Here is a 27,970-nt window from a genome sequence, read left to right as displayed (position 1 = left end):
TGAGAAGATGCGGGAGCCCCGCCCCCGGGCGCAGACCAATGGCGTTGGCCGGGGGGCAGGCGCCGCCTCCTGGTGGCCGCAAGGTTTCACTGCAGGAGCCCCAGGGGGCTCAGTGACGCTGCGGCCGCTTGCAGCCCGGGTCTGACCGCTCAGGGCGGGGGTGCGGTCGTGCAATAGGAAGCCGAGGGCGGTGCGAGCTTCCCGTCGGGCACCAGCTACCTGGCCCGGCGCCCTGCCCAGTGCATTCCTTCGACACCTCTAGGGCCCCCACCGGTGGCCCCCGGGAGCCCTCTAACCGCGTCGGCCATGCCTCTAAACCGCACTTTGTCCATGTCCTCCCTGCCAGGACTGGAGGACTGGGAGGATGAATTCGACCTGGAGAACACAGTGCTCTTCGAGGTGGCCTGGGAGGTGGCCAACAAGGGTGAGCAAATCGGGCAGAGGGACCCGGACGAGAAGAGCAGGCGGGGATGGGGGCCCGGAATATTGAGTAACAGCGAACGAGGCTGCATGGCATGATTCTGGGTCCTGGGCAAGGAGCCTGTGACTCCTGTGCCCTTGGAGAGGGGCTGGAGTTTGTCTCCTGGGCCCTGGAGGGAGGGGATGAGTCGCATAAGATGAAAGGAGCCTGGAAACCCAGGTCCTGGGTCCTAGGGGAGAGGGAGTTAAAATGAAAAAGACCAGAGACTTGGGTCCTCGATAGGGAAGGAGATGCGGGGGAGGGGAGGAGGTTTTGGCACTTCAGAACTGTGGCCCTAGGTGGGGAAGGATCTTGGGATGTAACTCCGGATTTGAAAGAGAGCCCACTTGGAGATGGGATGCACGAATCGTGGTGGGAGAATTTGGGGAACTGGTCATTTGAGAGTAAATGTGTGAGGAGGCTGGAGACCCTAATTCTTAGATCCTAGGGTGAAAGAGCTTTGGGGCCTGGATGGCAGGGTTCTGAGTGCCTGAGCTCCGGATTCGGAGGAGTAGAGGAGCCTCTTCAGACACATGCGCGCTGGATTGGGGGAAGACTGGGAAGTCCTAAGTTGGTCAGGGGTTGGGCCCTGGGATGGGAGTGGCTGGGGGCCTGGATTTCTGGGTCCCAGGCTCCAAAGCACCTGATGTTCTGGTTTGGAGAAGGCTGGGGCTGGAAACCCAGGAGCGAGGCATCCTAGTGCCACAGAAGGAAGGAAGCTGGGATTTTGCATTACTGAGTTTGGGGAGAGAAAAGAGGGCAGGGGGTGGTGGGGCTGCGGGTGTCTGCAAACACGGAGCCATGGATCGCCAGGGTCCAGGCTCCAGGGGGTAAGGAGTCTGGAGGCCCAGACTCCTGGGTCTGGAATGGAGTCATGGGCGGGGCAGGGCCATGAGTGCCTGTGTCCCCCTGTGGGGAGAGAGAACTGGGGAACTGGTCGTCAGAGTCCCTGGTGGGTGAGAGATGATAGCTCTGGCTTCTTAGGGATGACTGTGGGAACCTAAATGAGGCCATGAAGAGGGATTCTCCCTTATTGTGTCCTGGAGCCTGACTCGGAATTTAAACCCAGCTCCCTTAAGCTGGCAATTCAAGAACTTGGACCCTGATAACCCTTGTCAGCTTCTGTCCTCCTCGGCCCCAGCCCCTAATTCTGTCACACCTGGGAGCCAAGGCCCCCAGTCTCTTCTCTTAGACTCAGAAGTCCAGCCTGAACCCTCTTCTCCCTCCAAGTCCTGACCCCAGCCCCCTCCTCCCATCGACCCAGGAGTACCATCCATCAACCCCCTCTCCCCTCCTCCCTCTGACCCTGAAGTGTGGGCTCCCAGTTCCCTCTTCCTCTGAGCCAGAGGTCCATGGCTCCTGCGCCCCCGCGCCCCCTCCCAGGCCCCAGGTCTGTGGACCTCAGCTGGGGCCTGTTCTCATGTACTTGGGCCCGCAGTGGGCGGGATCTACACAGTGCTGCAGACGAAGGCAAAGGTGACGGGGGACGAGTGGGGTGACAACTACTACCTGGTGGGACCGTACACGGAGCAGGGCGTGAGGACCCAGGTGGAGCTGCTGGAACCCCCGACCCCGGCCCTGAAGAGGACGCTGGACTCCATGAACAGCAAGGGCTGCAAGGTGGGGCATGGCCCGGCCGAGCGCGGGGTGGGGGCAGCGGAAGGAGGAAGAGCAGGGGGTGGGCAGCCCCAGGGATACAGGGAGGCCCGCACAGAAACTCAGGATGGCCCAGTACTTTCCCAGGCAGACATAGAGGAGGTAAGATTGACAGACACTCAGAGAGATCCAGGACTCTGCGAAGTGAGTGGGTGAACCCCCAGCTCTAGGACATTGGTGAATGAACACAGAGAGCAGGTACAAGACAGACTGAAAGGCGGTCCTAAGAGGAAGAGGCCAAGATCCTCAGATGCAGAGAGGAAAAGAGCTAGATGGACAGATAAAACCTGCTGGGTGTGGGGTGGGGGTGAGGCAGGAGGTCGGAGCAGTTGTTCTGGAGCCTGAAGTTCAAATTCACCGGCTCTGGGGACTTTCCTGGCAGTCCAGTGGTTAAGACTTTGCCTTCCAATGCAGGAGGTTGTGGGTTTGATCCCTGGTCAGGAAGCTAAGATCCCACATCCTTGGTTGCCAAAGAAACAAAACATAAAACATAAACAATGTTGTAACAAATTCACTAAAGACTTTAAAAATAGTTCACAGACACAAAAAATTCCCCTTCTCTGCTTCCTCCTGTGTGACCTTGACTGATGAACTTGCTGATAGCATCCACCGTAGAGATTTCTTGGGAGGATGAAATAGCTCATAAAAAGTCTTCAACCCAGGTCCTGGCATGCAGTTCGCACTGTCTGTGAGCTATTATCTTCGTGGTTATTATTATCACATCATTATTACTTAAAACAGCTTGCAGAGGGAGGTGGGCAGGTAGACAAACGAGATAGCCGATGGAGACATGCTGAGTGTCCCCAAAAGTGACGGTTGCCCAGGGATTAGAGCAACAGGGAAATAGAGTCTAGATAGGGAAGAGAGGTAGCCTGATGTTTTAGAGAGAAGGGTCTAGAAGGAGAGAGGAAGCTGGGTAACTGAGGAAGAGAGGCAGGCAGACCCAGGGGACAGAATTTCAGATGGGCAGAGTTGGGAATTAAAAAGAGGAGGGGAGGGGGGATAAATAACAAAGAGGAGGGCGAGAGTGCCAGGCACCTAGTGAGGACTGAGGATGAGAACAGAGGTTAGGCCTGAAGGCAACAGGGCTGAGGCATAGACAAGTTGGGTTCTGGGAGGGAGAGGTACATGCTTGCCTTCATTCATTCACGGCCTCTGGTTTGGGACGGGGTCTGGAGTCCAATCAGGAGGGGCTGTGTCCCTAAGGAACCCTAGGGCGGCCCAGTCCCTCCCCCAGGGCAGCTGCTGTCCACGTGCTGGGGGCCTAAGAATAGCCCCCCCAGCCAAAGGGCAGACAACAGCTGGGAGGGGGAGGGGCATCAGGGAAAAGCCTCATTGGGAGGAGTAGGGTGGCTCAGCCGGATGGAGGTGTGGCAGCAGGCCCAGAAGCTGGGCCACAGGAATCTGGAGGAAGCCAACAGATCAGAGAAACATGGCAGGGGGCAGAAATCCAACCTGGAGGCTTAGAAACTCAGCAGTGGTAGCCCCCAGGGTGTGGAAAGTGGGCGGGCAGTATTAGAAAGCAGGCTGCAGAGTGTAAGATGGGCTGGGAGCAGGGGAAAGAGGAAGCAGGTGAGGTATATGGTGAAAGAATCAGAAACAAGGCAGCAAGGGGTAAAAGCAGCAGCCAGTGAGCCTCAGAAAGGAAAGCTGATGGGAGAAAGCCGCTTGATGACTGGTGGGAGAAATGTGGCAGTGGACATAGAAACAAGGCAGCGGGTTGGAGAAATGATTAGCAGGGCAGTACGGGGCTCAGAGGCAGGACATGAGCAGTGTAGGTTATAAGTAGTGAAGGGCGACAGCTGTTATAGCAACTAAGCAAGGGGGACTTTCCCACTCAGGGGGCACAAGTTCAATCCCTGATCAGGATCTAAGATCACACATGCTGTGTGGTGTGGCAAAAATAAACAAAAATTTTGAAAAGAAAGAAATGAAGCAAGGAATGGGGAGAGATGCCACAGCCGAGATGAGAAAAGATTGTGGGAGGAATAACTAACAGCAAACGGAGGAATAAGGCCACGGGTGAAAAATTAGCAGCAGATAAAGAAAAAGAAGGTAGAAGAACCCAGGCTGTGAGCCTGGACGTCTGCCTGGGGATGGAAGACACACAGATGCTGTGACCAGAGGCCGGTGGCCAAAACCCTAAGCCTTCCTGTGTTCCCTCTGCAGGTGTACTTCGGGCGCTGGCTGATTGAGGGGGGCCCCCTGGTGGTGCTCCTCGATGTGGGGGCCTCAGCCTGGGCCCTGGAGCGCTGGAAGGGGGAGCTATGGGACACATGCAACATCGGGGTGCCCTGGTACGACCGGGAGGCCAACGACGCCGTCCTTTTTGGCTTCCTCACCACCTGGTTCCTGGGTGAGGTAGGCCCCACTCTCAGCGCCTCTGTCACTCCTTTTGACCCCAGGTCCCAAATTACAACGGCCATCAGCCCCTGGCCAGAGGGTTGCCAGGTGGTTGGAGGGTTGTTGGTGTCTCTTCTGCCCAAGCATTCTGGGAATTGTAGTCGTTTAATCCAGGGATTAGATCTAATCTTTGGGAACATGGACATCCAGGGGCCTAGATTGTTCTTTCTTCAGAGAGCCAGTCTCAACTCCAGATCATCCACTCCAGTCTTCCAAATATGGAAATTCCAAGCTCCTAGCTCTAGAGGAGGCTGGCTTGACGGGAAGGCTCACCCTAGGGAATTCTGGGAGTTGTAATTCTCTCATCCTATATTGGGCTGCTGCTGCTGCTGCTAAGTCACTTCAGTCGTGTCCGACTCTGTGCGACCCCATAGACGGCAGCTCACCAGGCTCCCCCGTCCCTGGGATTCTCCAGGCAAGAACACTGGAGTGGGTTGCCATTTCCTTCTCCAATGCATGAAAGTGAAAAGTGAAAGTGAAGTCGCTCAGTCGTGTCTGACTCTTAGCAACCATATGGACAACAGCCTACCAGGCTCCTCTGTCCATGGGATTTTCCAGGCAAGAGTACTGGAGTGGGGTGCCATCACCTTCTCCATATATTGGGCTAGACTTGGCTTTCAGATGGGGCCCCGGATGTTTAGGAATCCCCAGCCTATCTGAGAACCAGGAATCCTGTTACTGACCCTCTTCTAGGTTTTAAAAGACTCAAGATGCTTTTCTTTCCCCACACCTTGGGACAAACAGTTTATAAACTGGCTGCTTCTAGGGCATCCTGGGAGTTGTCCTTCAGCACGTGTTCAGTACAGGTCTACTCTTGACTGGCATAAAGGGTCTCCAAGAATTGTGTTCATGACCTGGGGAAAACTTTGGTCTTTCCAATCACCCCCGCTGGGACTTAGAAGGTTGGTCAAAAAAACAACTCCCATCAGCCTCTGGGGATGAGGTCAGGTAGTCCAGTGGCTTCAAGGATTGAGAGATCCTTGTCTGATGGGGATTACAGTAGGTCACCACCTACTCTGTGCAGTAGTGGGGGTAGATTTACCGCTCTCCTGCTTCCTCATCTACGTGGGGGATCACTGGTTGTCTTCACAAAATACATGGAGACACAGCGGCCCTGTCTCTATTGCCCCACAGTTCCTGGCCCAGAGCGAGGAGAAACCACACGTGGTCGCACACTTCCATGAGTGGTTGGCAGGTGTCGGGCTCTGCCTGTGCCGCGCCCGGCGGCTGCCCGTGGCTACCATCTTCACCACCCACGCCACGCTGCTGGGGCGATACCTGTGTGCTGGGGCTGTGGACTTCTACAACAACCTGGAGAATGTGAGCTGGGGATGTGGCAAATGGGGGTTGCCAATGTTACAAGACAGCCCAAAGCTGTCTTCAAAGCCCAAGGGGATCAAGTTCTCTCTTCTCCTGGGACCCAGGAGTCCAAATCCCCAGTCCTCTCCACCCTCAGACCCAGGAGTCCAGCTTTCAGCCCCCGTCTCACCCAAGACACTGCAGACTGGACCTTCTATCTTTCCCCAGTCCTTCTAACCTGATCGCCCTTTCTGCCTGCCCAGTTCAACGTGGACAAAGAAGCAGGTGAGAGGCAAATCTATCACCGCTACTGCATGGAGCGGGCCGCAGCCCACTGCGCTCATGTCTTCACTACTGTGTCCCAGATTACCGCCATTGAGGCTCAGCACCTACTCAAAAGGAAACCAGGTAGGAAACAGGCTGGGGACCGTAGACGTAAACGAGGTAGTCTGTGCCAAGGCCTGTACCAACCTTTTTTTTTTTTTTTTTTTTTTGCTGTAAAGAGCAGAGAACTACAACTCCCAGAAGGCCATAGGTTGCTGGCCTGAATATGAGGCTGCCTGACTGTATACCCTAGAGACTAATGGGAGGTGTAGTTTCTTTAATTTCAGAAATGGTAAAATTCTTTTACTGACTAATATAGATATTGGTCTTACAAAGAGGAAGGAAGTTCCTTGCATTTTATTTTTGAGAAAAGCAGTGTTAGAACCAATTATTCTTTCCAAACTAGAGCATCTATTGTCGATGGGTGCAAGGCCTTTGGCTGGACAGCTCCTTATATTCCTGGAATTTTATCCCAGCAGCTGGTGGGGGTTATAGTTTTTCAATGATACAGTTTAATTTCTATGACAATAGCAAACAGTTGGGGCCATAAAAGAGGCTTGAAGGTAGAGAAACAGGATGGGGACATTGATTCATTCCCCCAGCTCAGGGTGCTGCTGCTGCTGCTAAATCGCTTCAGTCGTGTCCGACTCTGTGTGATCCCATAGACGGCAGCCCACCAGGCTCCCCCGTCCCTGGGATTCTCCAGGCAAGAACACTGGAGTGGGTTGCCATCTCCTTCTCCAAAGTGTAGGGGAAACAAAAGAACTACAACTCCCAGAAGCCTTGATGCTGATCTGTTCCCTGTTTAGTTAGCCATTCACAGGGGCTGATGGGAATTGTGGTTAGGCTTCTGAAATAAGCAAGCAATATTGGGCAAGAAGGTGTCTGAGTGGTAGGGCAATTGGGTCACTGCAGGAACTCACAGAGGAGCTATCGAAACAAAAACATTGTGAAAGGAAAGGGGTCTTTCCTTCATTTATTCATTCAGCCACATTGATCTGAATGAAGAAATGAAGAAATGAAATGTGGGACCTTCTCCCCCAATCCCAGATATCGTGACCCCCAATGGACTGAATGTGAAGAAATTCTCTGCCATGCATGAGTTCCAGAACCTCCATGCTCAGAGCAAGGCTCGAATCCAGGAGTTTGTGCGGGGCCATTTTTATGGGTATGTAGGCCAGATACTTAGGTCTCGAGAGAGGAGGGGGTTGGGAGCCCAGACTCCTGGGGCCAATAGAGGGGAGAGCTGAGGGCTCAGTCTCTTGAGTTCTTGAGCACCAGCACAACGGCTGAGTATTTAAGGAAATCTCTGTCTAAGGAGAAAAGAACCACAGTTCCCATGATGAGTTCCCATGATGCCTCTGTCCTAAGATGTTCTTTGCCCCAGTGGCTTCTGGGGTTTGTAGTTTTGAGGCTGGGGTGAGTGGGCGAGGGTCTTGGCTTCACCCTGGGTTGTGGCTTCTTTAGGCACCTAGACTTCAACTTGGACAAGACCTTGTACTTCTTTATCGCCGGCCGCTATGAGTTCTCCAACAAGGGGGCCGACGTCTTCCTGGAGGCCTTGGCCCGGCTCAACTATCTGCTCAGAGTAAGGCCTGGGCTGCAAGGGGTCAAAGAGAAGGAGAATGGAGACCTGGGGAGGTGGGGGCAGGGAAACCTATGTATAAAATGGGAGTGTAGGGACGACTCAGAAAGAAGATCAGAGTCCCAGTGGGGACGGTAGCTCTGTCCTATATTCTTGACAGGAAGGGACATGGCAGGGTCCTAGTGGTCTTGGGGGGTGAAAATGGGTGGGTGGTCTCAGCCTTCTCCCATGTGATGCTCACTCACACACACATACACACACACACACAAGGCCCTCCCTTTCCTCTGCCCCAGGTGAATGGCAGTGAGCAGACGGTGGTCGCCTTCTTCATCATGCCGGCTCGGACCAACAATTTCAACGTGGAAACCCTTAAGGGCCAGGCCGTGCGCAAGCAGCTTTGGTCAGCAGTCCTTGGCCCAGTATTTCCTGCGGCTCCCACTCCCATCTGTGTGCTTTGGGTCCCCCGTTTCTCCCGGAGTCTCAGTTTTGTCATCTGTAACATGATCAACCCATCCCCGACCTGATTCCTAGCAAAGTCACTGGCTTCAGATGTGTCCGGCCCCGGGGCATACGAAATTGCAGTCACAGGCAGGGTGAATGTGACTGCAGGACCAGGGCTCTGATATCCAACCAGCGAGTTCAGCTCACGCCCCTGTCCCACGCTGGCTTTGTAACCTGAGGCCAGCCACTCAGCCTCTCAAGCCTTTCTCTCTTCCTTCCTTTTCTTGGCTGTGCTGGGTCTTCATTGCTCTGCATGGGCTTTCTCTAGTTGTGACGAGCAGGGGTTACTCTCTAGTTTCAGTGCGTGGGCTCAGTAGTTATAGAGCTCGGGCTTAGTTGCTCCATGGGATGTGGAATCTTCCTGGACCAGGGATTGAATCCGTGTCCCCTGCATTGTGTCATATACGGTCGTGGAAGTAAAAGTCACTCAGTCATATCCGACTCTTTGCGACCCCATGGACTATACAGTCCATGGAATTCTCCAGGCCAAAATACTGGAGTGGGTAGCCTTTCCCTTCTCCAGGGGATCTTCCTGACTCAGGAATTGAACCTGGGTCTCCTGCATTGCAGGCAGATTCGTTACCCACTGAGCTATCAGGGAAGCTCTCTTTTTTCTTTTAGTATTTATTATTTATTTGACTGCCCTGAGTCTTAGTTGCAGCACATGGGATCTTTCGCATGTGAACTCTTAGTTGCACAAGCCTGTTTCTTTTTCTTTTTTTAATTAATTATTTTATTTTTGGCTGCACCTGGGTCTTTGTTGCTGCACATGGGCTTTCTCTAGTCATGTTGAGCTGGGGCTACTCTTGAGCTGCAGTGTGCAGGCATGTCATTGCAGTGGCTTCTCTTGTTGCAGAGCACGGGCTCTGGGGTGCACAGGCCTCAGTAGTTGTGGCTCGCAGGCTCTAGAGTGTGGTGTCAGTCGTTGTGCACAGGTTGGTTGCCTGGGGCATGTGGGATCTTCCTAGACCAGGGATTGAACCTGTGTCCCCTGCATTGGCACGGGGATTCTTAACCACTGGACCATCAGGGAAGTCCAAGCCTCAGTTTCTTCAGCTGTAAAACCCACTCACTAGCCATTGGCTGGCTATTCCTTGAGCTCCTACTGTGTGCCAGGTGCTGTTCCAGGCATTGGGAACACAGTTGTGAACCAGAAAGGTAAAATCCCTGCCCTCATTGAGTTCACGTTCTAGAAAGTTCTATAGCAAGTGCTCTGGCCAAAAAAAAAAAAGGCAGGACTGGGATATGAGATGGGGTTGTCATGATAGGTCACAGTGAGAAAGTACCAGCAAGTAGAGACCAAGAGAGGAAATGAGGGAGAGAGCATTGTGCATATCTGGGGAACAGCATTTCAGGCAGAGGGAACAGCAAGTGCAAAGGCCCTGGAGCATGTTTGAGAAACAGCAAGGAAGCCAATGGGGATGGAGCAGAATGCCCTAGGGAGATGGGGTAGAAAATGAAGCCAGAGCTCTGAGAGGACCATGAACAGAGGAATGTCAATGACATTGTAGGGTGGCACTTGGGTAGCTTTACTTGTGTCCATACATTTTCCCCTCTGAGAACGTAATTTTCCCTTTTAATAAAATGGGGCTTAGGATTGCTAGCACAAATCCTAATAATAGCTGACATTTCTGGAAGGTTCACTGTGTGCCGGGCACTGTGCATTTTTTGTCATGACCTCATTGAATTCGCACTGCAAACCTTTGAGGTTGCTTCTATTTTTATCCCCATCTGACAGATGAGTCACCGAAGTCAGAGAGGGAAGCCCATCTGTCCCTGGCCACACAGCTGATGCAAGGCACAAGGAAACCAAGCCTTCTAGGACCTAATACCCCGAGTCCCCATCCTCCAGCCCAGAAATCCCCAGGGCTTCTCTCTGCTCAGACCTCAACTTCCCAGCTGCCCCAGAAGCCTAACAATGAATGGCAGCTGGTCTCTATGTAATGTTGTCGCTCTGCTTCCTCCAGGGATACGGCCAACACAGTGAAGGAAAAGTTTGGGAGGAAGCTTTACGAATCCTTGCTGGTGTGAGTGCCCTGCCCTCAGCCCTGCATCCTCCTGGGCTCTAAACCCTCTCGTCACCCATGCCCAGATGCATCCCCCTGCTCGCCTTACAGGGGGAGCCTCCCAGACATGAACAAGATGCTGGACAAGGAGGACTTCACTATGATGAAGAGAGCTATCTTTGCCACACAGGTATGGTTTGAACTCCCGAGTCGAGAGATGGCGATTCCCAGAAGCAGCCCCTGAGGCAGACTGCCATGTTAGCTCTGACCCCAGAGATGGCTGGGAGTTCAGCTTTATTGCCAAGCCCTTATTCCAGGAATCAATTTTGAAGTCAGAAGGGTGTGAGCTGACTGGTATATTTTCAATTCCCAGAAGCCTTTAGGGTAGCCTGCTTTCCCACAGCTTATTCTGCCACAGAGGCTGCTGGGAGTTGTAATTCCTTTGAGTCCTTGGGGACTCCATGAACAAAAGGTAGAAGGGACCGTAGACTAAAGTCAATAATGAAAATGTTAGTTGTTCAGTTGTGTCAGGCTCTGTTCAGTTTACTGCAAAAGGAGAACTACAACTCCCTGCTGACTTTGGGCTTTGCTGCATGCTACCTCTACCTCTTCCCCCAGAGGCTGCTGGGAGTGGTAGTTTTGTTGGTCCTCTGGGGGTAGACTGGGGTCAGCTGAAACACTCCTTGAAGAACACTGAAAATTCTCAGCAGTTGGTGTTTCTTCTCCCACTGGTTGTTTCTAAGTTCCCAGATAGCCTTGGGAGTTGTAGCTTCTTTACATACCTGGGGTTAATTAGAGGGATGGGAAACCTTAGAGACTATCGGCAGCCACAGAATGAGAACTACAACTCCCAGCAGCCCCTGGGGGCTTTTTGCTACCTTGACTCTCCCTGCCCCCAGAGACTTCTGGGAATTAGAGTTCTTTTCTTCTCTGGAGTCATGGGTTTTTGGTATCTGTGGTCAGTGTTGGTGATCCATTACCTGGGGAATGGAAACCAAGACAGCCAAGTTGCTCAAATAAGGTGTGACCTGTTTTTGGCCAAACTAAAATTTCCAAAAGTTCCTTAGGCAGTTGGCCTCACTGAGGATGTTTCTGCCATGAGGCTGCTGGGAGTTGTAGTTTCCTGGGCTCCTGGAGTCAGTAAACTGAGGAGGAGTAGATATTTTAATGAGAGGAATGATGGGACAGCTGCAAAGAACTATACATCCCAGCAGTCTCTGGGACTGCTATTGCACTAGCTCTGTCTTCCTCTAGTGACTCGTGGGAACTGTGGTTTCTTTTGAGAGTGGGCTTTTGAGGGTGGAGGTGGAGAGGAGATCCAGGATTTTCATAAGAAAACTGTAACTCCCAGCAAGCAGCCCCTGAAAGGCACAGTCTCTGCACCCATCAATTGCTGGGAGTTACAATCCATTTGGGTTTCTTTGGTGACAGCCCAGAGTACAGAACAAGTTTAGCTACAATTCCCTGTATTCTGTGAGGCATGTTAACCCTGGCTCTGCCTCAAAGACAGCTGAAGATTATAGTTTGTTTTCAGCTCATGGTGGTTAAAAGGAAATGAAAACCTTTACAGATAGAGCCAAGTAGGAAATCTACAACTCCTGGTAATCTCCTGGGTTTGTTGCTCCACAACCTGGTGAGAATTGTGGTCCCCTTAGATCCCCAGGATCAGCATGGCTCATGGGGAAGGAGGGAGCCCTCTGGGCCCTTGCCTGACCCCACACCCCAACTTGTGGCCCCTACAGCGGCAATCTTTCCCTCCTGTGTGCACCCACAATATGCTGGATGACTCCTCAGACCCCATCTTGACAACCATCCGCCGAATCGGCCTCTTTAATAGTGGTGCTGACAGAGTCAAGGTGAGCGCACTGGCCAGGGCGGGGTTGAGCAAAGTCGGGGGGAGTGGTTTAGGAGGAAGGGGTGTGATACGAGGGATGGAGCCTGGCCCTCATGTTCCCAATCTACCCTAGTTTATGAAAGGACTGCAGTGTTTAGAAAGAACCTTTGCTTCTGAGGCAGACAGCCTTGGATTCCTATCTTTGTCCTGACACTGACTTGTGTGGGTTTGGTCAAGTCTTGCATCCTCTCTGAGCCACCCAGAGAGCACCCTGGGAGCTCCCTCCACCCAGGGAGGAGCTAAATAGGGTGCTCAGGTTGAGCCCTTGTTTTTCGCTGCCAGGTGATTTTTCACCCGGAGTTCCTGTCTTCTACTAGCCCTCTGCTCCCTGTGGACTATGAGGAATTTGTCCGTGGCTGCCACCTTGGGGTCTTCCCCTCCTACTATGAGCCTTGGGGCTACACACCAGGTGAGTTCAGCATCTGGCATGATCCTGAGCCAAGGGACTCGCCCTCCCTGAGCTCCAAGCTCCACCCTTGCGAAAGAGGAACAATGGGAACAGTCTGTTCATGTGTTTCTGTGACACAGCAGCTCATGTGATGAGTAACTAGAGGGCTGATGTCAGAGTTCACACGTGATTTCTCTGTTTGCTACTGTTTGGTTTCCGCAAACAGCAACAGCTTAAATGCACAGTTTGCTAACAATCCAGCTACTTTCCTATGTTTTTAAGGGTAAATAAATACCACATTTGCTGTAGTATTTCTTCAGTGATGAGTAATTTGACAGATCTTTTAAACAGTACTTGTGTGATGATTAGGAAACTTGCCAGTTTCGTTTTCATCCACGGTTAGAACGATGTGACCAGCCCCAACCCTATTTTTCCCATGGTGATGGTGGTTTAGTCACTAAGTTGTGTCCGACTCTTTGCGACTCCATGGACTGTAGCCTGCCAGGATCCTCTGTCCGTGGGATTCCCCAGGCAAGAATACTTCAGTGGGTTGCCATTTCCTTCTTCAGGAGATCTTCCCGACTAAGGAATTGAACCCAGGTCTCCTCCATTGCAGGCAGATTCTTTAGCCACTGAGCTAGAAGTGCTACCTCTAGCCTCTATTTTTTTTTTTTTTAATAAGCCTTGTCATATGTAGTGCCTACTTTTGCAGCTTACAGATATTTTTAGAAACACATAGGAAGTATAATAAACTCCTTGAAGCGTTTCTCAGCATTATTTTAAGGTAGTAAATGAGGTATAGAAGGTGCTCTGCACACAGGGTTAGTAATAATGAGAGATCTTATCTTACCTCCTATCAAAACAGACTATGGGGACTTCTGTGGTGGTCCAGTGATTGAGGTTCCTGGCTCCCTATGCAGGGGGCATGGGCTCCATCTCTGGTTGGGGAACTAAGATCCCACATTCCACACAGTGTGGCCAAAAAAAAAAGCAAAACAAACAAACAACAACAACAACAAAACAGACTATGAAGTTATGAAAACCAAAACAGTGTAACCTGGCACAGCAAAGTATCTTACAAGTTTTAAGGATTCGTTAAAATGGTCGACACTGGCCCAGAGTACCGGGCTCAATAAATTAGCATCTTTATTGACCAATTATAGACTTTTTCTTACCCTGAGCCCTTGGACAAGTGAATTCCCTTTTCTGGACCTCTTAGCGTCTCCTCTAAGAAATAGGGACTATCACTCGTGGGCTAATGCACAGCTTGATTTTTCTGGCTTCTGATTTACTCAGCACAGCGCCCGGCACTTATTAAAGGCTCCAGTAGAGGGCGCCATTGAAGCTTTTATTGGGATTTAAGAGTTGACTCATTGGAAAAGACTGATGCTGGGAGGGATTGGGGGCAGGAGGAGAAGGGGACGACAGAGGATGAGATGGCTGGATGGCATCACTGACTCGATGGACGTGAGTCTGAGTGAACTCTGGGAGTTGGTGATGGACAGGGAGGCCTGGCGTGCTGCAATTCATGGGGTCGCAAAGAGTCGGACACGACTGAGCGACTGATTTGATCTGATCTGAAGACAATACTGTAAAGACGGAAAGTAAGCAGACCTTTCTCACACCTTCCCGCAGCTGAATGCACGGTAATGGGTATCCCCAGTGTCTCCACCAACCTCTCCGGATTCGGCTGCTTCATGGAGGAACACATCGCAGACCCCTCAGCTTACGGTCAGCGTCCGGACTGAGAGCCGAAATATTTGAATCCTGGGAAAGAGGGGCGTGGACTCTTGGGCCACTAAAAGGAGGGAGTGGACTCCTTAGTCCCAGTGGGAGGGAGGCCTCCTGGTCCTCGCAGAGTCCCAGAGAGAATGAAGGTTTTCAGTCTGTTCTCTGAGACCCCCCGTCCTGGCCCCGACAGGTATCTACATTCTGGACCGGCGATTCCGCAGTCTGGATGATTCCTGCTCGCAGCTCACCTCCTTCCTCTACAGCTTCTGCCAGCAGAGCCGAAGGCAGCGCATTATCCAGCGGAACCGAACGGAGCGCCTCTCTGACCTTCTGGACTGGAAATACCTAGGCCGGGTATAACTCCCCTCCCTGTCCTCTGCCGGTGAATCAGTCACTTCCGGCTCTGGGTGTCTGATTCCCCAAGCCTCGAAAGCTGACACAAAGGGCACGCTCTCTTTTTTGTAACGCTTGCTGTCCCTTTAAGAAACTATCATCCAGAAGATATCTGGGTTGGAAGTTCTCTATTTGCATAAGGGTGTGGCCAAAGATGTACCTGATTGGAGAATCCCGACCCTCTTAGTGGGTGTGGCTCAGAGTCTGTCCATTCACAGCCTTGCTTATCTACATAAGGGGTGGAGCCTCGGACGTGATTGGCCTAGAGGTTAAATGGAAATCACCTGGCGTGTGCTGATCTGATTGAAGGTGTAGCCAGGACTCGCCCCGCCGCCAAATCTCGGGGGCGGGGTCTGCTCCTGCCCCCTGATGCCCACCCCACTTCTTTTCCTCCAACAAGTACTACATGTCAGCGCGCCACATGGCGCTGGCCAAGGCCTTTCCAGAATACTTCACCTACGAGCCTCACGAGGCTGACGCGGTAAGTGGATCCGGAGGTCCCTCTGGTGGGCCAGGAGCTAGAAAGGGGGTTGGGGGGGTGAGGTGGGGTGTCCCTCCTGGAGTCGCAAGGCCTCGTTGCGACTGGGACGTTGGACGCCCAGGCTGGCTCTAGGGGGCCTCTGCTCACTCTGCGGTTTGTGGCCACACCTCCGTACACAGACCCAGGGCTACCGCTACCCACGGCCAGCCTCAGTGCCACCATCACCCTCGCTGTCGCGACACTCCAGCCCGCACCAGAGCGAGGATGAGGAGGAACCCCGGGACTTACCACCTGATGAAGATGACGAGCGCTACGACGAGGACGAGGAGGCCGCCAAGGACCGGCGCAACATCCGCGCCCCCGAGTGGCCACGCCGCGCCTCCTGCACCTCTTCCACCGGGAGCAAGCGTGGGTCTGTGGACACAGCGCCCTCCAGCTCAGTCAGCACCCCCAGCGAACCCCTTAGCCCCGCCAGCTCCCTGGGCGAGGAACGCAACTAAATCCCCAACCCCACACTATCCCTTCCCGCCCCCCGCCCCGCCAACCCTGCCTCCCTTATCCAGAGAATGGATGTGGAATGGCGCTGTCTCAAAACTTCACTCCAGATCTTCAACCCTCTGTGGGGTCCACAACCCCGCCTCCTCCGCCATACACTCCAGCCCCTCTAGCCCCGCTCTTGGAATCCCCAACACTCCAGTATCCACAACACTGTGCCTTTATTGTGCCCTGGAGTTCCCCCCCGGGCCGTCCCAGAGGCCAGGGATCTGCCATTGCCCTGCCGTGGTGCCAGAGGTTTTCAGAAACCTGCTCTGTTGCCTTTTATGCTGGGGCTCCTAGAATCCCTTGCGCTTACTAATTCTACAGCATACAGAGTCTGCCACGTGCAGGCCTGGCCAGGACGCCACTGAGCACTAGAAACCATGTGGCATCTCTGCTAGTGAGACAATCAAGTCCAGAGCTGGCGCCCTTTCAGGGACTTAACTGAGTGCAGGTTCTCTATTTCAGCTCCAGAACTCGAGCTCCAGGCCAGTGCAGTCCTGTTTACTCTGAGGGAGCCCTCCCTGGGGTGTCCAACTCTGCCTGGAGGATCCCTCCACCCCAACTCCCTTCTTCCTCTGCACTTTGGCCAAGCAAGTGGGGGCAGAACCACTTGGCTTCTCATTCCTACTGGAGAACACTGTCTTGGTCTAGATGCCTTTCTGGCCTTTTCTGGACCAGACCCTACTCCTCCTTCCCTGAATCTGAATTCCCCCATATCTCTAGACTCCTGTGGCTTCCAGGGAATCCCTCTGTTGAGGACAACTGGCTGTCTTCTCCTGCACCCTCCCCCAAACAACCCTCAACCGCTAGACCCACCATGAAACCACTGGGTTCTGGGTCCCAGCTGCTGATTCTAGAACCCCGCCTCTGTGCTGCATCCTGGTCCCATCCCCTAGATCTAGAACTCAGCCCACTGGATTCTAGAACCTCCATATTTACCTCACCTCGAGGCTCTTCCATCCCCAAGCTGTGCCCTGTCCCCAGCTTTGGTGAAAGAGAGGGGCCCCTTATGTGTGCTGTGCTGTGTCTGCTGCACTTGGTTTGCAGTTGGGAGCGGAAGGCAGAAGGGGTGTGATTGAAGTGTGTCCAGAGATGAAAAAATACATATATATTTAAGAATCTCAGGTCTGTTCTGATGTGAGGGCTTGGTGGACCTGAATCCTGGCCCCGCCCTCCTCTTTACTCCTATTCCTCCCCCTGCCCAAGGCTGGGTCCCTGTTCCCTTGTCTCACTCTGCTGTCTTAGAGATTTGGCTTGCCATTGGATTCCACTGTTATTTCAAAGGCACCTCTTGTTTTAGACTCAACTTTTAAGTCCCAAAGTTGGCTCAAGCTCTTTGGCAGAAAGGGGCTGTCACTGGAAAAAGGGCCTGTAGGGTAGCCATGAACCATATGTGGCTATTTAAATTCCTCAGTAGCACTAGTCATATGCAAGGGTGGCCACATGTGGCCCATGGCTACCCTATTGGATAGCACAGATAGAGTACATTTCCATCATTGCAAAAAGTTCTGTTGGACAACACTAGTTCAGACCATGTTTCTACTAGGGACTCTGGCCTCTGCACTTTGGCCTTACTGTCCCCTGGATGGCTATTTGTGGAAAAAAACTTTCAGTTCTAATCTTCCCTAGGCTACATGTGCATCTCCAAACCAATCGCTTTTCAGGGGAGTAGAAAGATCTGGTTGTTTGAATTTGGACGTGTTATCTTCCTTCTGTTAGCCACTATTTGTACCAGAAACCAGAAGTCCCCTCCCCCACCAGCAGAAAGGGCACGGTGCTTGTCTACCAAAAACAGGATGGGGGTAGGAGGTCAGTTTTTGTCCCCATTCCCCCCCCCACCCCGCCCCCGCTTGGACTTAGCAGCTGCCTGCTAAGGCATCTTCAAGCTTCTATTCCCATTTGGGCAATTTCATAGTGCTGAGCCCTGAACCCTGGCTCAGTACCTGTTTCACATGATGTGGTCTCAGCTGTTAAGACCCACGGGCCGGATTCTACCTATTATGTGCCTTGAGTTCCACACAAGCAGCCTTTGGAGGTCAGATCTGGGTGTGCATTGTGATTACCATGGGTAATTTACACAGTAATTCTCAAGTCACCCACTAAAGGAGCTGGCAATTTTAATACTGAACCTCCCAGAATTGAGCCAGACAGTAACTTTCGGAGCTCAGCAAGTGCCTGGCAACATAACTCATCTGAACCAGTTTCTAGTTACTAATTAACAGCTGTCTGCTTCCAGCTACCAACCCCAGGTTTTACCAAACTCTCCCTGGAATCTGGGCTCTACCCTTTTACGAAGGGCAGTTAACAGCCTGGCGAAGCAGAGAACCTACTACTGCAACACCCCACAGGTGTTATGTCTTAGACTCCTTTCTCCCTGCCAGCCCAGTCCAACCAGCTTTATGAAGAGACCCCACCTTTTCCCCACCATGATACACACACAAAACCAGGATATGCTGCAAAAAGCTTTATTGTTTCCATATGGTCCAAGGCTTGAGAGAGGGCTCCAGGGTGTTAAAAAAGCTGCCTAGTAGCTGCAGAGAGGGGCTTCAGGCAGCCCTGATGTTAGGTGGGTTCTTCAATGGCCACTGGTCTCCAGAAGCTCCTAGTCGTGCTTGAGGGTGAGCCTTTCGAAGAGATACTCGCCCAACCCAGCCTGGGGACCAGCCAGCCTGCGGAGGTTGGTCAGGTGGTCACCCATCTTCTTGATGAGTTTCACTTCCTCATCTAGGAAGTGGTTCTCCAGGAAGTCACAGATCTAAGGAACAGAAGAGAAAATGTTGCCACTTACAGATCTAATAATGGGACAGATCGGGCAGGGAGGCTCAGAAGAAAATCTGCTCATTCAAATGGTCAGTGCTTAGTTGGAATGTAAGTATCATTCTGGGTAAGGTCTTAGGATGGGCAGATGTGAAAGGAGATACTTACGTGGGGGTCTCCGCGGGCAGAAGCCAGGCCATGCAGATCCAACAGGGCTTGATTCAGGTTCTTCTCTACGAGAAGGGCGGCCTCCATAGCGTCCTGGGTTTTACCCCACTCATCTTGAGATGGCTTCTATACCGAAAACAGAAACGGCTCAGTACTAGCCACTCTGCAGCTGCTAAGTCGCTTCAGTTCTGTCCGACTCTGTGCGACCCCAGAGATGGCAGCCCACCAGGCTCCCCCGTCCCTGGGATTCTCCAGGCAAGAACATTGGAGTGGGTTGCCATTTCCTCCTCCAGTGCATGAAAGTGAAAAGTGAAGTCGCTCAGCCGTGTCTGACTCTTAGTGACCCCATGGACTGCAGCCTACCAGGCTCCTCCGTCCATGGGATTTTCCAGGCAAGAGTACTGGAGTGGGGTGCCATTGCCTTCTCCGACTAGCCACTCTAGAAAGGACTAAAAACTGATTTTCCAGTAGTTGCTAGAGTAAAGGGTTTAGCCAGAAAAAAACCTCGAAGAGCGTGTATATTTCATCCTCAGTATCCTACAAACTACACGTCCCAAGACACCACACGCTGCGTCCTGGACCGCCGCGTCTTGGGTGAACGGCTGCGCCTCCATTTCCAGCCATAACAAACAACCCACACAAGACTGAACTCAGTCTCCCAAGAGCCTATGCAGTACCCAAACCGCTACAATCAAGGGGTCTCTCGCGCAGGGATTCTTGGGAGATGTAGTCCGCTGCCCACACACTATTTACCTGCACGTCCAGGAAGAGGGCGCGGCCGCCACGCTGGTTTTGCAGTTTCAAGAGACGCTCCGCGCCCTCGCGCTTCTCCTTGGCCAATTCGCGAAAAAAGTGACCCACACCCTCCAGGGCCACATCGTCGCGGTCGAAATAGAAGCCCTGCAGGAAGAGATGGCGGGAACAATGGTAAGCAGGAGGCGAGGCCAGGCAACCGGACTCTGCCTTCTGACTATCGAAGGGGACAAAGAAGGCCAGCGCGTGCGCAGAGGGCCTGAGGTGCGCAGCTGAGGGAAACTTGGGCTGGGGGCGTCTTGGGGAACCTCACCAGAGAGAGGTAGGTGTAGGAGGCCCGCAGTTGCATGTTAACCAGGCGGTTGACGGCGGCCTCCACCTCGGTAGAATAATTCTGACGAATCTGGGAGCTCATGATTGGTCGGTAATAATAAGGAGTTAAAAAATGGTGGCTGGTCCCGGTGATCGCGGACAGCTGAGTGGCTGACTCCGAAGGTTGCGACTGGAAAAAAGGTTGGAGGGTGGTCGGAGGCTGGAGCAAGGGGCGTCCCTGGGTCTGTTCCGTCCAAGCACTGTTGAAGCAAGAGACAGATCCGCGGGGCCGCCGAGCGCACTTCAAAAGCCTGTGGGCAAGGCGGCTTCTTTTATAGCGCGCGGGCCCTCGGAAGTGGGGCGGTCAGGGAGAGCGGTCGGCCAATCTGCAGTGGCGGGAGGCGGGACCTAGTGCCCGGGAGTGACCAATCAGGAGCAGATGGGGCTTCCAGCTCCCCGCCCCGAGGTGGGAAAGTCACGCGCCTGTACCAGGAGGGAGTTGTGAAATGGAAATGGGGGGCTGGGGGTTTTCGCAATATTCAAAGGCTTTGGGGCTAATTCTGGGAAGCCAAGGGATTCTGGAGGGGTCTCGCTTATAGGTGAACGATTAATGAAGACACTGGGAGCTCTGCAAACTAATGATCCCTGGGTCCCCCGGGGTCTCTCAGGAAAGTAAGCTGGATTCTGGCGTTGTGTCAGAGCATGGACGTTACTGGAACCCCGGGGGTTCTTTAGAGGTGTGGAAACCTCCAGAAGACTGGAAATTGCTCTGGGAGATAAGAGGGTCCCCGGAGCAGTGAGAAGTTTGGAAAACTGTGAGATGATATTTCTGGAACCCCAAGGACCTGGAGCCTTGGGGTTCAAAAGTCGGGGGAAGTTTCTGCAGCTTTAGAGTTCAGTGGAAGTCCATATTTTTGTGGAAACTTCCTGGGGAAGATCTTTAGACCCTGGAGGTGATCTGCAAGATTAAGAAAACAGCTATAGAGCCCTGGGGTTCAGCCCCATAGTGGGGAGGGGGGAAATGTTTCTGAAAGTCTTGTAAGGGCTTTTTAAAGAGGTTAGGAGTCTTGGAGAATCCTTTGGAGCCCTAGGAAGATAAGTCTGGGCCACTTGGAATACCTAGGGGCTATTTTAGGAGCCTCTCTTTTTTTTTTCTGGGAACTGAGTTTGGGAGGGGGTGAACCGGAACTTGGGGGGGGGTCTCTCTGAGACTGGATTTCTGAAGATTATTTTGAAGGCAGCCAGAAACTGAGAATTCGTTTTTGGCTCTGAAGTAACCTCTCTGAAGTTGTCCCAGTCTTGCCTGACACATTCTTCAAGATCACAGAGAAGCCCTGGTTCCTGAGTAAACAAGAAGGGCCTGGGGACCTGTGGATGGATGTCTGTCTGCAACCAATGGACGTTCTTAACGTGTATCTGGGCCAGGCTGGTGCCTGTGTGGCAGATCTGGTTCACAACAGGACTCTGTCCTCAAGGAGCTCCGCATTTTTGGGGGGAAAGGAGAAACAAAGACAAGAATTTGACCCTCTGTAAGTGCCCTAATGGAGGCAGCTGGCGGGCTGGGGCAGAAAGCTGAGGCTGCAGGGGTGTTGGGGGCAGAGGTCAGGGCCCCTCCTTGCAGAGAAGTTTCTCCAAGCAGCTTGGGCAGGGTACCACCTGATCAGGGGGAGGCCAGTCAGGCTGGTATCTGGGGTCCTCAAGGGGTGTCTTGGCCCAGAGCCAGACTAGTAGCCGTGCTGAGTCATGCTGAACTCAGCTCCGGAAGGGGCTCTGGGAGGGGCGGGGGGAGGCGGGTGAGGCCCGCTCACTGACCTCATCTCCTGGGGGGTGTACTGCAGTCTGGCTGGGACCCGGGGAACTGGGCCTAGCTGGGCCCCAAGTCTGACCGCCTCCCCCAAGGTGCTGCCCTGAGTGTGCTTTGTCTCTTGAGTCTTACTGTCTTTTTAGTTCCCTTGATGGTTTCCCTGGGCTCCTCCTGCCTGTGTCCATATTGTCCCCTCTCTCTGGGCAGTGACTCAGTCTCCCCTTACAGCTACTTTTTCAGACCTCCATGTCTCCCCTCTCTGGGTGTCTCCGGGGAAAGCCTGTGGGGGAGGGGCAGTTGCCCCAGGCACACAGTCACAATGGGGCCTGAGTTATTCATTCACCAAATTGCATACCTCAGCCCAAAGACCTTTAGCCTCGGCCTAGAGGAGCAGTGACCTGGAAAGTGCTCTCAGGTGGAGGGAGAGGAAGGGTGTGATAAAGGTGATCTGAAGCTGGACTGTTGGATCGGGGGATGAGGAAAGACTGGAGACCCAGGGAGACAGGGACAGAGAGACAGGGAGGTCAGAGAAAGGCAAAGACAGAGGGGAACAGAGAGCCAGAGAGATGACAACCAACTCTGACTATCTCAGTGACCTTGCTACTGCCAAGTCACTTCAGTCGTGTTCGACTCTGTGGGACCCCATAGATGGAAGCCCACCAGGCTCCCCTGTCCCTGGGATTCTCCAGGCAAGAACACTGGAGTGGGTTGCCATTTCCTTCTCCAAAGCATGAAAGTGGAAAGTGAAAGTGAAGTCACTCAGTCGTGTCCGACTCTTAGCGACCCCATGGACTGCAGCCCACCAGGCTCCTCGGTCCATGGGATTTTCCAGGCAAGAGTACTGGAGTGGGGTGCCATTGCCTTCTCCGTTCAGTGACCTTAGTAATCCCCTTTTGAGATTCCCCTTCTTTTTAAGAATTTCCTTCGTTTATTGTTGGCTGTGCTGGGTCTCCCTGGCTGCATATGGGCTTTCTCCAGCTGTGGCAAGTCGGGGCTACTCTCTAGTTGCGTGCGGGCTTCTCATTGGGTAACTTCTCTTGTTGTGGAGAACGGGCTCTAGAGAGCGGGTTTGAGTAGTTGCGGTTCATGAGTTTAGTTGCCTCGTGGCATGTGAAATCTTCCCAGAGCAGGGATCGAACCCATGTTCCCTGCATTGGCTGGTGGAGTCTTAACCACTGGACCACCGGGGAAGTCCTTTTAAAAGAAAAATAATTGCTTGGCTGCACCAGGTCTTAGTTGAGGACATAGGATCTTTGTTTCAGCAGAGGGATCTTTTAGTTTGGGATCTATTAATAGTTCCCTGATCAAGGATTGAACCTAGGCCCCCCTGTATTGGGGGCACAGGGTCTTAGCCACTGGCCGGCCAGTGGCTCTTCTGAGCTCAGCATCTTCCCACAGGCTGGCTCCCATCCTGAAGGCACAGGGCCAGACCCCAGACTCCTCCCCCCAAAACCTATCAATCTCTGCTCATGTCCCTCCTCTGCCTAGACAATTCTTGCTCAGGCCGCCTCCAGAGTCTCCCTTGGACCCTCTCCAGCCTCCTCAGCCATCCAACCTCCAAGGGTTTTCCCAAAAGGCCTGAGCCCTACCCCTGTTCTCCTAGTCCTCCTGAGGCCTGCACACCCGCTTCTTCCCCGTTTCTCCTCCTCAGTAAATGTACAACTTCCTGTAGTCCCATGTGGTGGAAGCTTCCGGGCCCTAGTTCCTGGGGTTCAGGAGGCCTGCTTTGTACCCTGCTGTCCTGACCTCCACAACACCACCCCCCCAGCCTCTGTCAGGCTGGGGCCTGGCCCAGTGCTGCCTCCAACACAACACCCTGGCTGTGACAAGGACACAGGTGATTCAAGCCGCCTCAGTTCCCCTCAGGACTGTGGGCTCCTTGAGGGCAGAGCCACAATTTAACTCGCCACTGACCCACAGAGGGCACTGGTTACCCTCAGAAAAAGATGGGTCAGCGCATGAAGCCTGGTCTCCTGCGACAGCCAGGAAGCGGGCCCAGTGACTCAGACTCCAAAGTGTGGTCCGAAAGAGGTTTATTGTGCCCACCCCCCAAGACCACGCCTCCCTACCCTGCCCCACCCCAATAATTAAAAAAGTAAGAAAAACTCCCATGGCCCCCAAATCCGCCCCACCCCCCTGAAAAATGCCATAATTTATGCAGAAAAAGTCCAAGGCAGTTGATGGCCTCAGCCCATCTTCTTCCAGATGGTGAGCGAGGCGGTGAGCACTCCAGCCACAAAGATGGTCACTGTCTGCCATGTGGGTGTCCCAAAGTAGGAGAGGAGGCCGTCCTGGGGACAGGGACAGCAGGCACTTCATCGACTCAGCCAAGGGGCAGCCCCTGGGCCAGCACATGAGGGAGCAGGGAGGGGTCAGAGGGCACAAGTAGGGGCAAGGGCCTACGAGTGGGGAAGTTAAAGGATTATCATAGAACTTGAGGGATTCCAGAGGAATTGGAGGGAGGCACCAGGGAGGGCAGCGAGGCATCGGGTCAGGGGTCACTAGGAGGTCAGAGGTCGTGAGGAGGTCAAGGGTCATGGACAGGTCATTGGGCACCCTGTGAATCAGGGGTTGATCAGACATATGACCCCAAAATGGGGAAGGGGGCACTCCTATGGTGGGCACAGAAAGGCCCAAGGGCCCCAGAGGAGTGGGGGAATGGGGTGGGGTTAGAGGTCTCACCCAACCACCCTGGTCCTGGATCCAGCCCAGCAGCCGCTCTCGAAGGAAGTCCAATGTCCAGCCCATGATGGTCCTGATCAACTCGGGCACCTTGGTGCACAGGGCCTATGGGAAGTGGGGACTTCAGGGACTGAGCCTTGTCCCTACTGCCTGGGGCCACTGGCCCCCAGCCTCCCTTCTCACGCTCTGTCTCCCTCCTGCCCTTCTGCAGTCTCTTTTCCACTCAGCGTCAGAATAAGCCTCATAAACTGTAATATGGATCTCGTCCTTGTCACCTGCCCTGTTCACAAACCATCTTATGGCTCCTTGGTACCTCTGGGATGAACAATCAAAAGTGCAGCTTGGCCTACAGGGCCCTGTGTGAAGGCTCTGACTTGAACACATTCCACTTTTCCTCTTGGTTTCTGCACCTCATTGCCCTTCTTCCACATCTTCATTCCCACCAAATTCTTCACCTGCCTCAGGACCTTGGCACATGCTGATTCTTCTGCCTCAACAGGCCTCAACCTCTTCCATTCACCCCTCAAAGCCCAGGTCTAATGTCACTTCCCCAGAGAGGGCTTTCTGATCTTCAGGCCAGGTAAGGCCTGACACCCCCCATACCCAAGACCTACTCTTCAACTTCCTTAGCTTTCCTTCTCACCCTTTATCTCACTGCTTCTCACCTGTTGTCCCCAGCTCCATATAGAGCCCTCCTACCACCCTGACTGAGTCCCTCTCATCTCTTACATTCAAGCCCCATCAGCTCAATCTTGCAAACACATTAAGGAATCTACTTCCCCACCTCCACTGCTGCCACCTCAGTCATCCATTATAGGACTATTATAGGTACCCCTCATCAGCTTTCCAGTTTTTGCCTTTGTGCCTCAAGATCCCTTTTTCTACTCACAGTAGCCAAAATAATTTACTGGGGCTCCCCTCCCCCAGTATTTTATCATGAGAATCTTCAGAGAAACAAAAAGAATTTCACAGTCAAGAAGCATATACACACAACCTAGATTCTACAATCAACATTTTGCTGTCCTTGCTAGACAGAAGAAGAGATGGTTAGATGGCATCACTGACTCAATGGACATGAGTTTGAGCAAACTCTGGGAGACAGTGAAGGACAGGGAAGCCTGGCATGCTTCAGTCCATGGGGTCACAGAGTTGGACACAACTTAGTGATTGAACAACAACATCCTTGCTAGAAAAATCTTTTCTGCTTATAAATCGGGTCATCTAACTCTTGTTTAAAACCAGCCAATCACTCTTGCTACACTCAGAGTAAAGCTGGCTGATCTTTACAGAGGCCCACAAGACACCTTGAAACCTGCCCTCATCACTCACCTTCTCCCTCTCCTTACTCTATCCTAACCACGTGGGCCTCCTCATTGCCCTCAACACACCAGGCTTGGTCCTACCTCAGGTCCATTGCATGTGCTGCGCCCTCTATCGGATACATTTCCCCCCATCTTTATATGTATCACTGCATCTTTCTTGTCATTCCATCTTAGGCTTTAATGTCACCTCCTCTGAGAAATGGTCTTGTGGCTCCTTTGCACAATCATGTCACCAGAGTTTACTTTGCTCAGCAGTCATCATACAACACGGGCTTCCTGAGAGCAGGGACCTAACCTAGTTCTGTTCTGCGTCCTGGGTGCCAAGTACAGGTCGCACACATCATAAGCCCAATAAATGTTTGTTGAATGAATGTGTGTGTATGTGTGTGGGGGGGGCGTCGCTCAGTTGTGTCCGACTCCTTGCGACTCCATAGACTATAGCTGGCCAGGCTCTTCTGTCTTTGGAATTCTCTAAGCAAGAATATTGGAGTGGGTTGCCACTTCCTTTACCAGGGGATCTTTCCGACCCAGGGATCAAACCTCGGTCTCCTGCATTAGCAGGTGGATTCTTTACCATCTGAGCCACTAGGGAAGCCCATGCTGAGTGAATAAATACATGAATGAAAAAGCTGATGAGTGGCCCATAGCTGACTCTCTCCATTCCCTCTGTGGTTTCCGGGCTGTCCCGAGGGTTGACCTCATGACTCCCAGGTCCTCTCAGGCCTGAAGGGAGCCTCCCTGGGCTCAGGGCCCTGCAGCCGCCCACCTTGAGCACCAGTTTGCTGGCAAAGTAGAAAAGGGCGACAACCCGGCCCCAGTTGAAGTTGCCGTCGGAAAACATTTCAGCCGCCACTCGGAAAAAGACCTCTCGGGGAGAGTCTGTGTCCACAGCTGCGATCATCCTGCAAGAGAGAGGAGAGCCAGTGTTGGGGAGGGAGGATCAGGCAGTGTGGCAACTCTGGGGTCCACCCAAACCAAACCCAAGACCTGAGCCAGGCTGAAATCAAAAGAGGCCATCGTGGGGGAAAGCCGAAAGATGGAAACTGGGGAAAAAGACTCCATGAAGGAGAGTTTCAAGATCCCAGGGCACGGGAAGGCTGGGAGTCCAGAGTGCTGAGTTGAGTGATGGGACCCTGGACCTCTGGGTCTGAAAGAAAAGGGGGCTGGACTCCAGCCTCCCAGTGGAAGTGGGGGTTGGGAGCTGGGACTCCTGGGTTCTGAGAGAGAAGGGGCCAAGTCGCAGGACTCCTGGGTCCCAGGGGCCACACCTCTGCAGCTCCATGTTACTGTCCAATTCATCTCCGATGCGCTTCAGACACTCGCTCAGCTTCTTGGTGGATGCATCCTGGGGCACCTGCTCCAAGCCCAGCTCGGGTGTCTCTCCCCCCATTCGCCCTGCTCGATCCTGGATGAAACTAGGGTGGGAACGGAGTTGCGGGGATACAGAATCAGAATGGGGTCTCATTCCCCAAATCCGTTCCGCAATAATCAGACCTCAAACTCACCCCTGAAGCAAAAGGGCCCCTGTCTTCATGATCTGCTCAGAGCTGGTGGGCCCTAGAGGAGAAAGGAGGGAAGAGGTGCCTGGACTCTTGGGTCCTAGGAGGATCCAAGGAACTGGAGTGGCTCCTGATCTCTGGGGGAGGACAACGCTAGGGGGCTCTGCATTTCTGGGCCCCTCATAGATAAAGTGAAGTGGGAGCCCAAGCAACTGAATCCCCGATGAAGAAAGAAGCAGGGGTCCTGGGCCTGTTAACCTTCATTCCTCCCGGGGCGGGGGGAGAAGGCTGAGGAAACACTTCAAGGGTCCAGACCCCTGGCCTGAGGCGACTGAGGGGAGACCCGCCCCTCCCACCAGGAAGTGGTGCCGGCGACAAGCCCGGGCCTGCCCCCGGGGCTTGGATTATGGGGTTCTCCCGCTCCTTGGGGGCCAGAGAGCACCAGGCGGGAAGGGATCGGGATGCGGAGGCCGGAGAGTCGGGGACCCCCGGGGAGGGAGTGGGTGGAGGCTGGCAGCGCCGGACCCGGGAGTTTCTATGCCGGAGTGCTTGGCGATCGCACGGCCCCACACCGGCAGGAGGGATCGTGGGGTCGGTCGGCTGGGGGCTCGCCCTCCCCCCGGCTCGTCTGCCTCCCGCCTCACCCCCGCCTCTGGGTTGCTCCCCGGACCCGTCCATCACCGCCGCTCCCGCCGCCGCCTCTCGCCGGGTCCGCCCGGGCGGCCGCAGCACGCCCCTGGTCACGTGAGCGCCCCGCTGAGCGTACGTCCTCTCACGTGACCGCCCCTCAAAATGGCCGCCGCGCGCCTCTGCCCCGCAGGGCTGCGCGGAGTCCGGACCACACCTGCCTCACCTGCTTTTGGAGAGCTCGGCCCCTATCACGTGACTGTCCAGTCTGCACTTCCCTTTAGGAACTGGTCGTGGCGCCGTTTTACCGGCTAAGCAGTAGTCGCAGCTGTAACTTTTCTTCATTCCTGCAGTATTTTCAAAAGTTTCAGGGGGGACTCAAGCC

General features: G+C 53.5%; 3 protein-coding genes across 5 annotated transcripts; 1 reads left to right on the top strand and 2 right to left on the bottom strand.

Moving 5' to 3' along the window:
• Positions 1-111: 111 nt before the first annotated feature.
• On the top strand, positions 112-16,780 carry GYS1 (glycogen synthase 1). Its single transcript, XM_086353484.1, has 16 exons — positions 112-424; positions 1,899-2,080; positions 4,286-4,477; positions 5,654-5,839; positions 6,082-6,226; positions 7,193-7,310; positions 7,610-7,730; positions 8,021-8,127; positions 10,196-10,255; positions 10,346-10,424; positions 11,977-12,090; positions 12,411-12,537; positions 14,152-14,247; positions 14,438-14,601; positions 15,041-15,121; positions 15,301-16,780. Exons 1-16 carry the CDS (start codon positions 307-309, stop codon positions 15,619-15,621), a joined length of 2,211 nt encoding a protein of 736 aa, XP_086209610.1. The 5' UTR covers positions 112-306; the 3' UTR covers positions 15,622-16,780.
• Positions 16,781-18,110: 1,330 nt separating this feature from the next.
• FTL (ferritin light chain) lies at positions 18,111-21,716 on the bottom strand. Its single transcript, XM_086353507.1, has 4 exons — positions 19,653-21,716; positions 19,340-19,486; positions 18,587-18,712; positions 18,111-18,416 (listed from the first exon to the last, which is right to left on the bottom strand). The coding sequence occupies exons 1-4, from the start codon at positions 19,752-19,754 to the stop codon at positions 18,264-18,266; spliced, it is 528 nt and encodes a 175-aa protein (XP_086209633.1). The 5' UTR covers positions 19,755-21,716; the 3' UTR covers positions 18,111-18,263.
• A 1,755-nt stretch (positions 21,717-23,471) lies between these two features.
• BAX (BCL2 associated X, apoptosis regulator) lies at positions 23,472-27,685 on the bottom strand. 3 transcript variants are annotated; one of them, XM_086353504.1, is made up of 6 exons: positions 27,603-27,685; positions 26,965-27,016; positions 26,728-26,874; positions 26,226-26,361; positions 24,138-24,242; positions 23,472-23,796 (listed from the first exon to the last, which is right to left on the bottom strand). In XM_086353504.1, the coding sequence occupies exons 1-6, from the start codon at positions 27,634-27,636 to the stop codon at positions 23,779-23,781; spliced, it is 492 nt and encodes a 163-aa protein (XP_086209630.1). In that variant the 5' UTR covers positions 27,637-27,685; the 3' UTR covers positions 23,472-23,778. The 3 variants fall into 3 exon arrangements, with proteins under 3 accessions (XP_086209630.1, XP_086209629.1, XP_086209631.1); XM_086353503.1 differs by having other exon boundaries at positions 23,472-23,746; XM_086353505.1 differs by lacking the exon at positions 26,965-27,016 and having other exon boundaries at positions 23,472-23,746.
• Between the last annotated feature and the right edge of the window lie 285 nt (positions 27,686-27,970).

Source organism: Bos grunniens, chromosome 18 (genome assembly GCF_055505025.1).
Source record: "Bos grunniens cultivar Pamir isolate PY7600 chromosome 18, Bosgru_T2T1.0, whole genome shotgun sequence".
NCBI classification, from domain to species: Eukaryota; Metazoa; Chordata; class Mammalia; order Artiodactyla; family Bovidae; genus Bos; species Bos grunniens.
The sequence above is the reverse complement of the archived record's forward strand: the minus strand, read 5'-3'. Positions and strand labels throughout refer to the sequence as shown.

Bases quoted from the DNA above. Each gene is read 5' to 3' on its own strand.
- GYS1 (XM_086353484.1), top strand. From the start codon at position 307: ATGCCTCTAAACCGCACTTTGTCCATGTCCTCCCTGCCAGGACTGGAG. The intron at 7,311-7,609 runs GTATGTAGGCCA...TGGCTTCTTTAG, and splicing joins GTGCGGGGCCATTTTTATGG to GCACCTAGACTTCAACTTGG. The intron at 15,122-15,300 runs GTAAGTGGATCC...CTCCGTACACAG, and splicing joins AGCCTCACGAGGCTGACGCG to ACCCAGGGCTACCGCTACCC.
- FTL (XM_086353507.1), bottom strand. From the start codon at position 19,754: ATGAGCTCCCAGATTCGTCAGAATTATTCTACCGAGGTGGAGGCCGCC. The intron at 19,487-19,652 runs GTGAGGTTCCCC...CTCTTCCTGCAG, and splicing joins CCTACACCTACCTCTCTCTG to GGCTTCTATTTCGACCGCGA. The intron at 18,417-18,586 runs GTAAGTATCTCC...TCTGTTCCTTAG, and splicing joins CTGCCCGCGGAGACCCCCAC to ATCTGTGACTTCCTGGAGAA.
- BAX (XM_086353503.1), bottom strand. From the start codon at position 27,636: ATGGACGGGTCCGGGGAGCAACCCAGAGGCGGGG. The intron at 24,243-26,225 runs GTGGGCGGCTGC...CACTTCCCATAG, and splicing joins CCAGCAAACTGGTGCTCAAG to GCCCTGTGCACCAAGGTGCC. The intron at 23,747-24,137 runs GTGAGACCTCTA...CCCTGTCCCCAG, and splicing joins TCCAGGACCAGGGTGGTTGG to GACGGCCTCCTCTCCTACTT.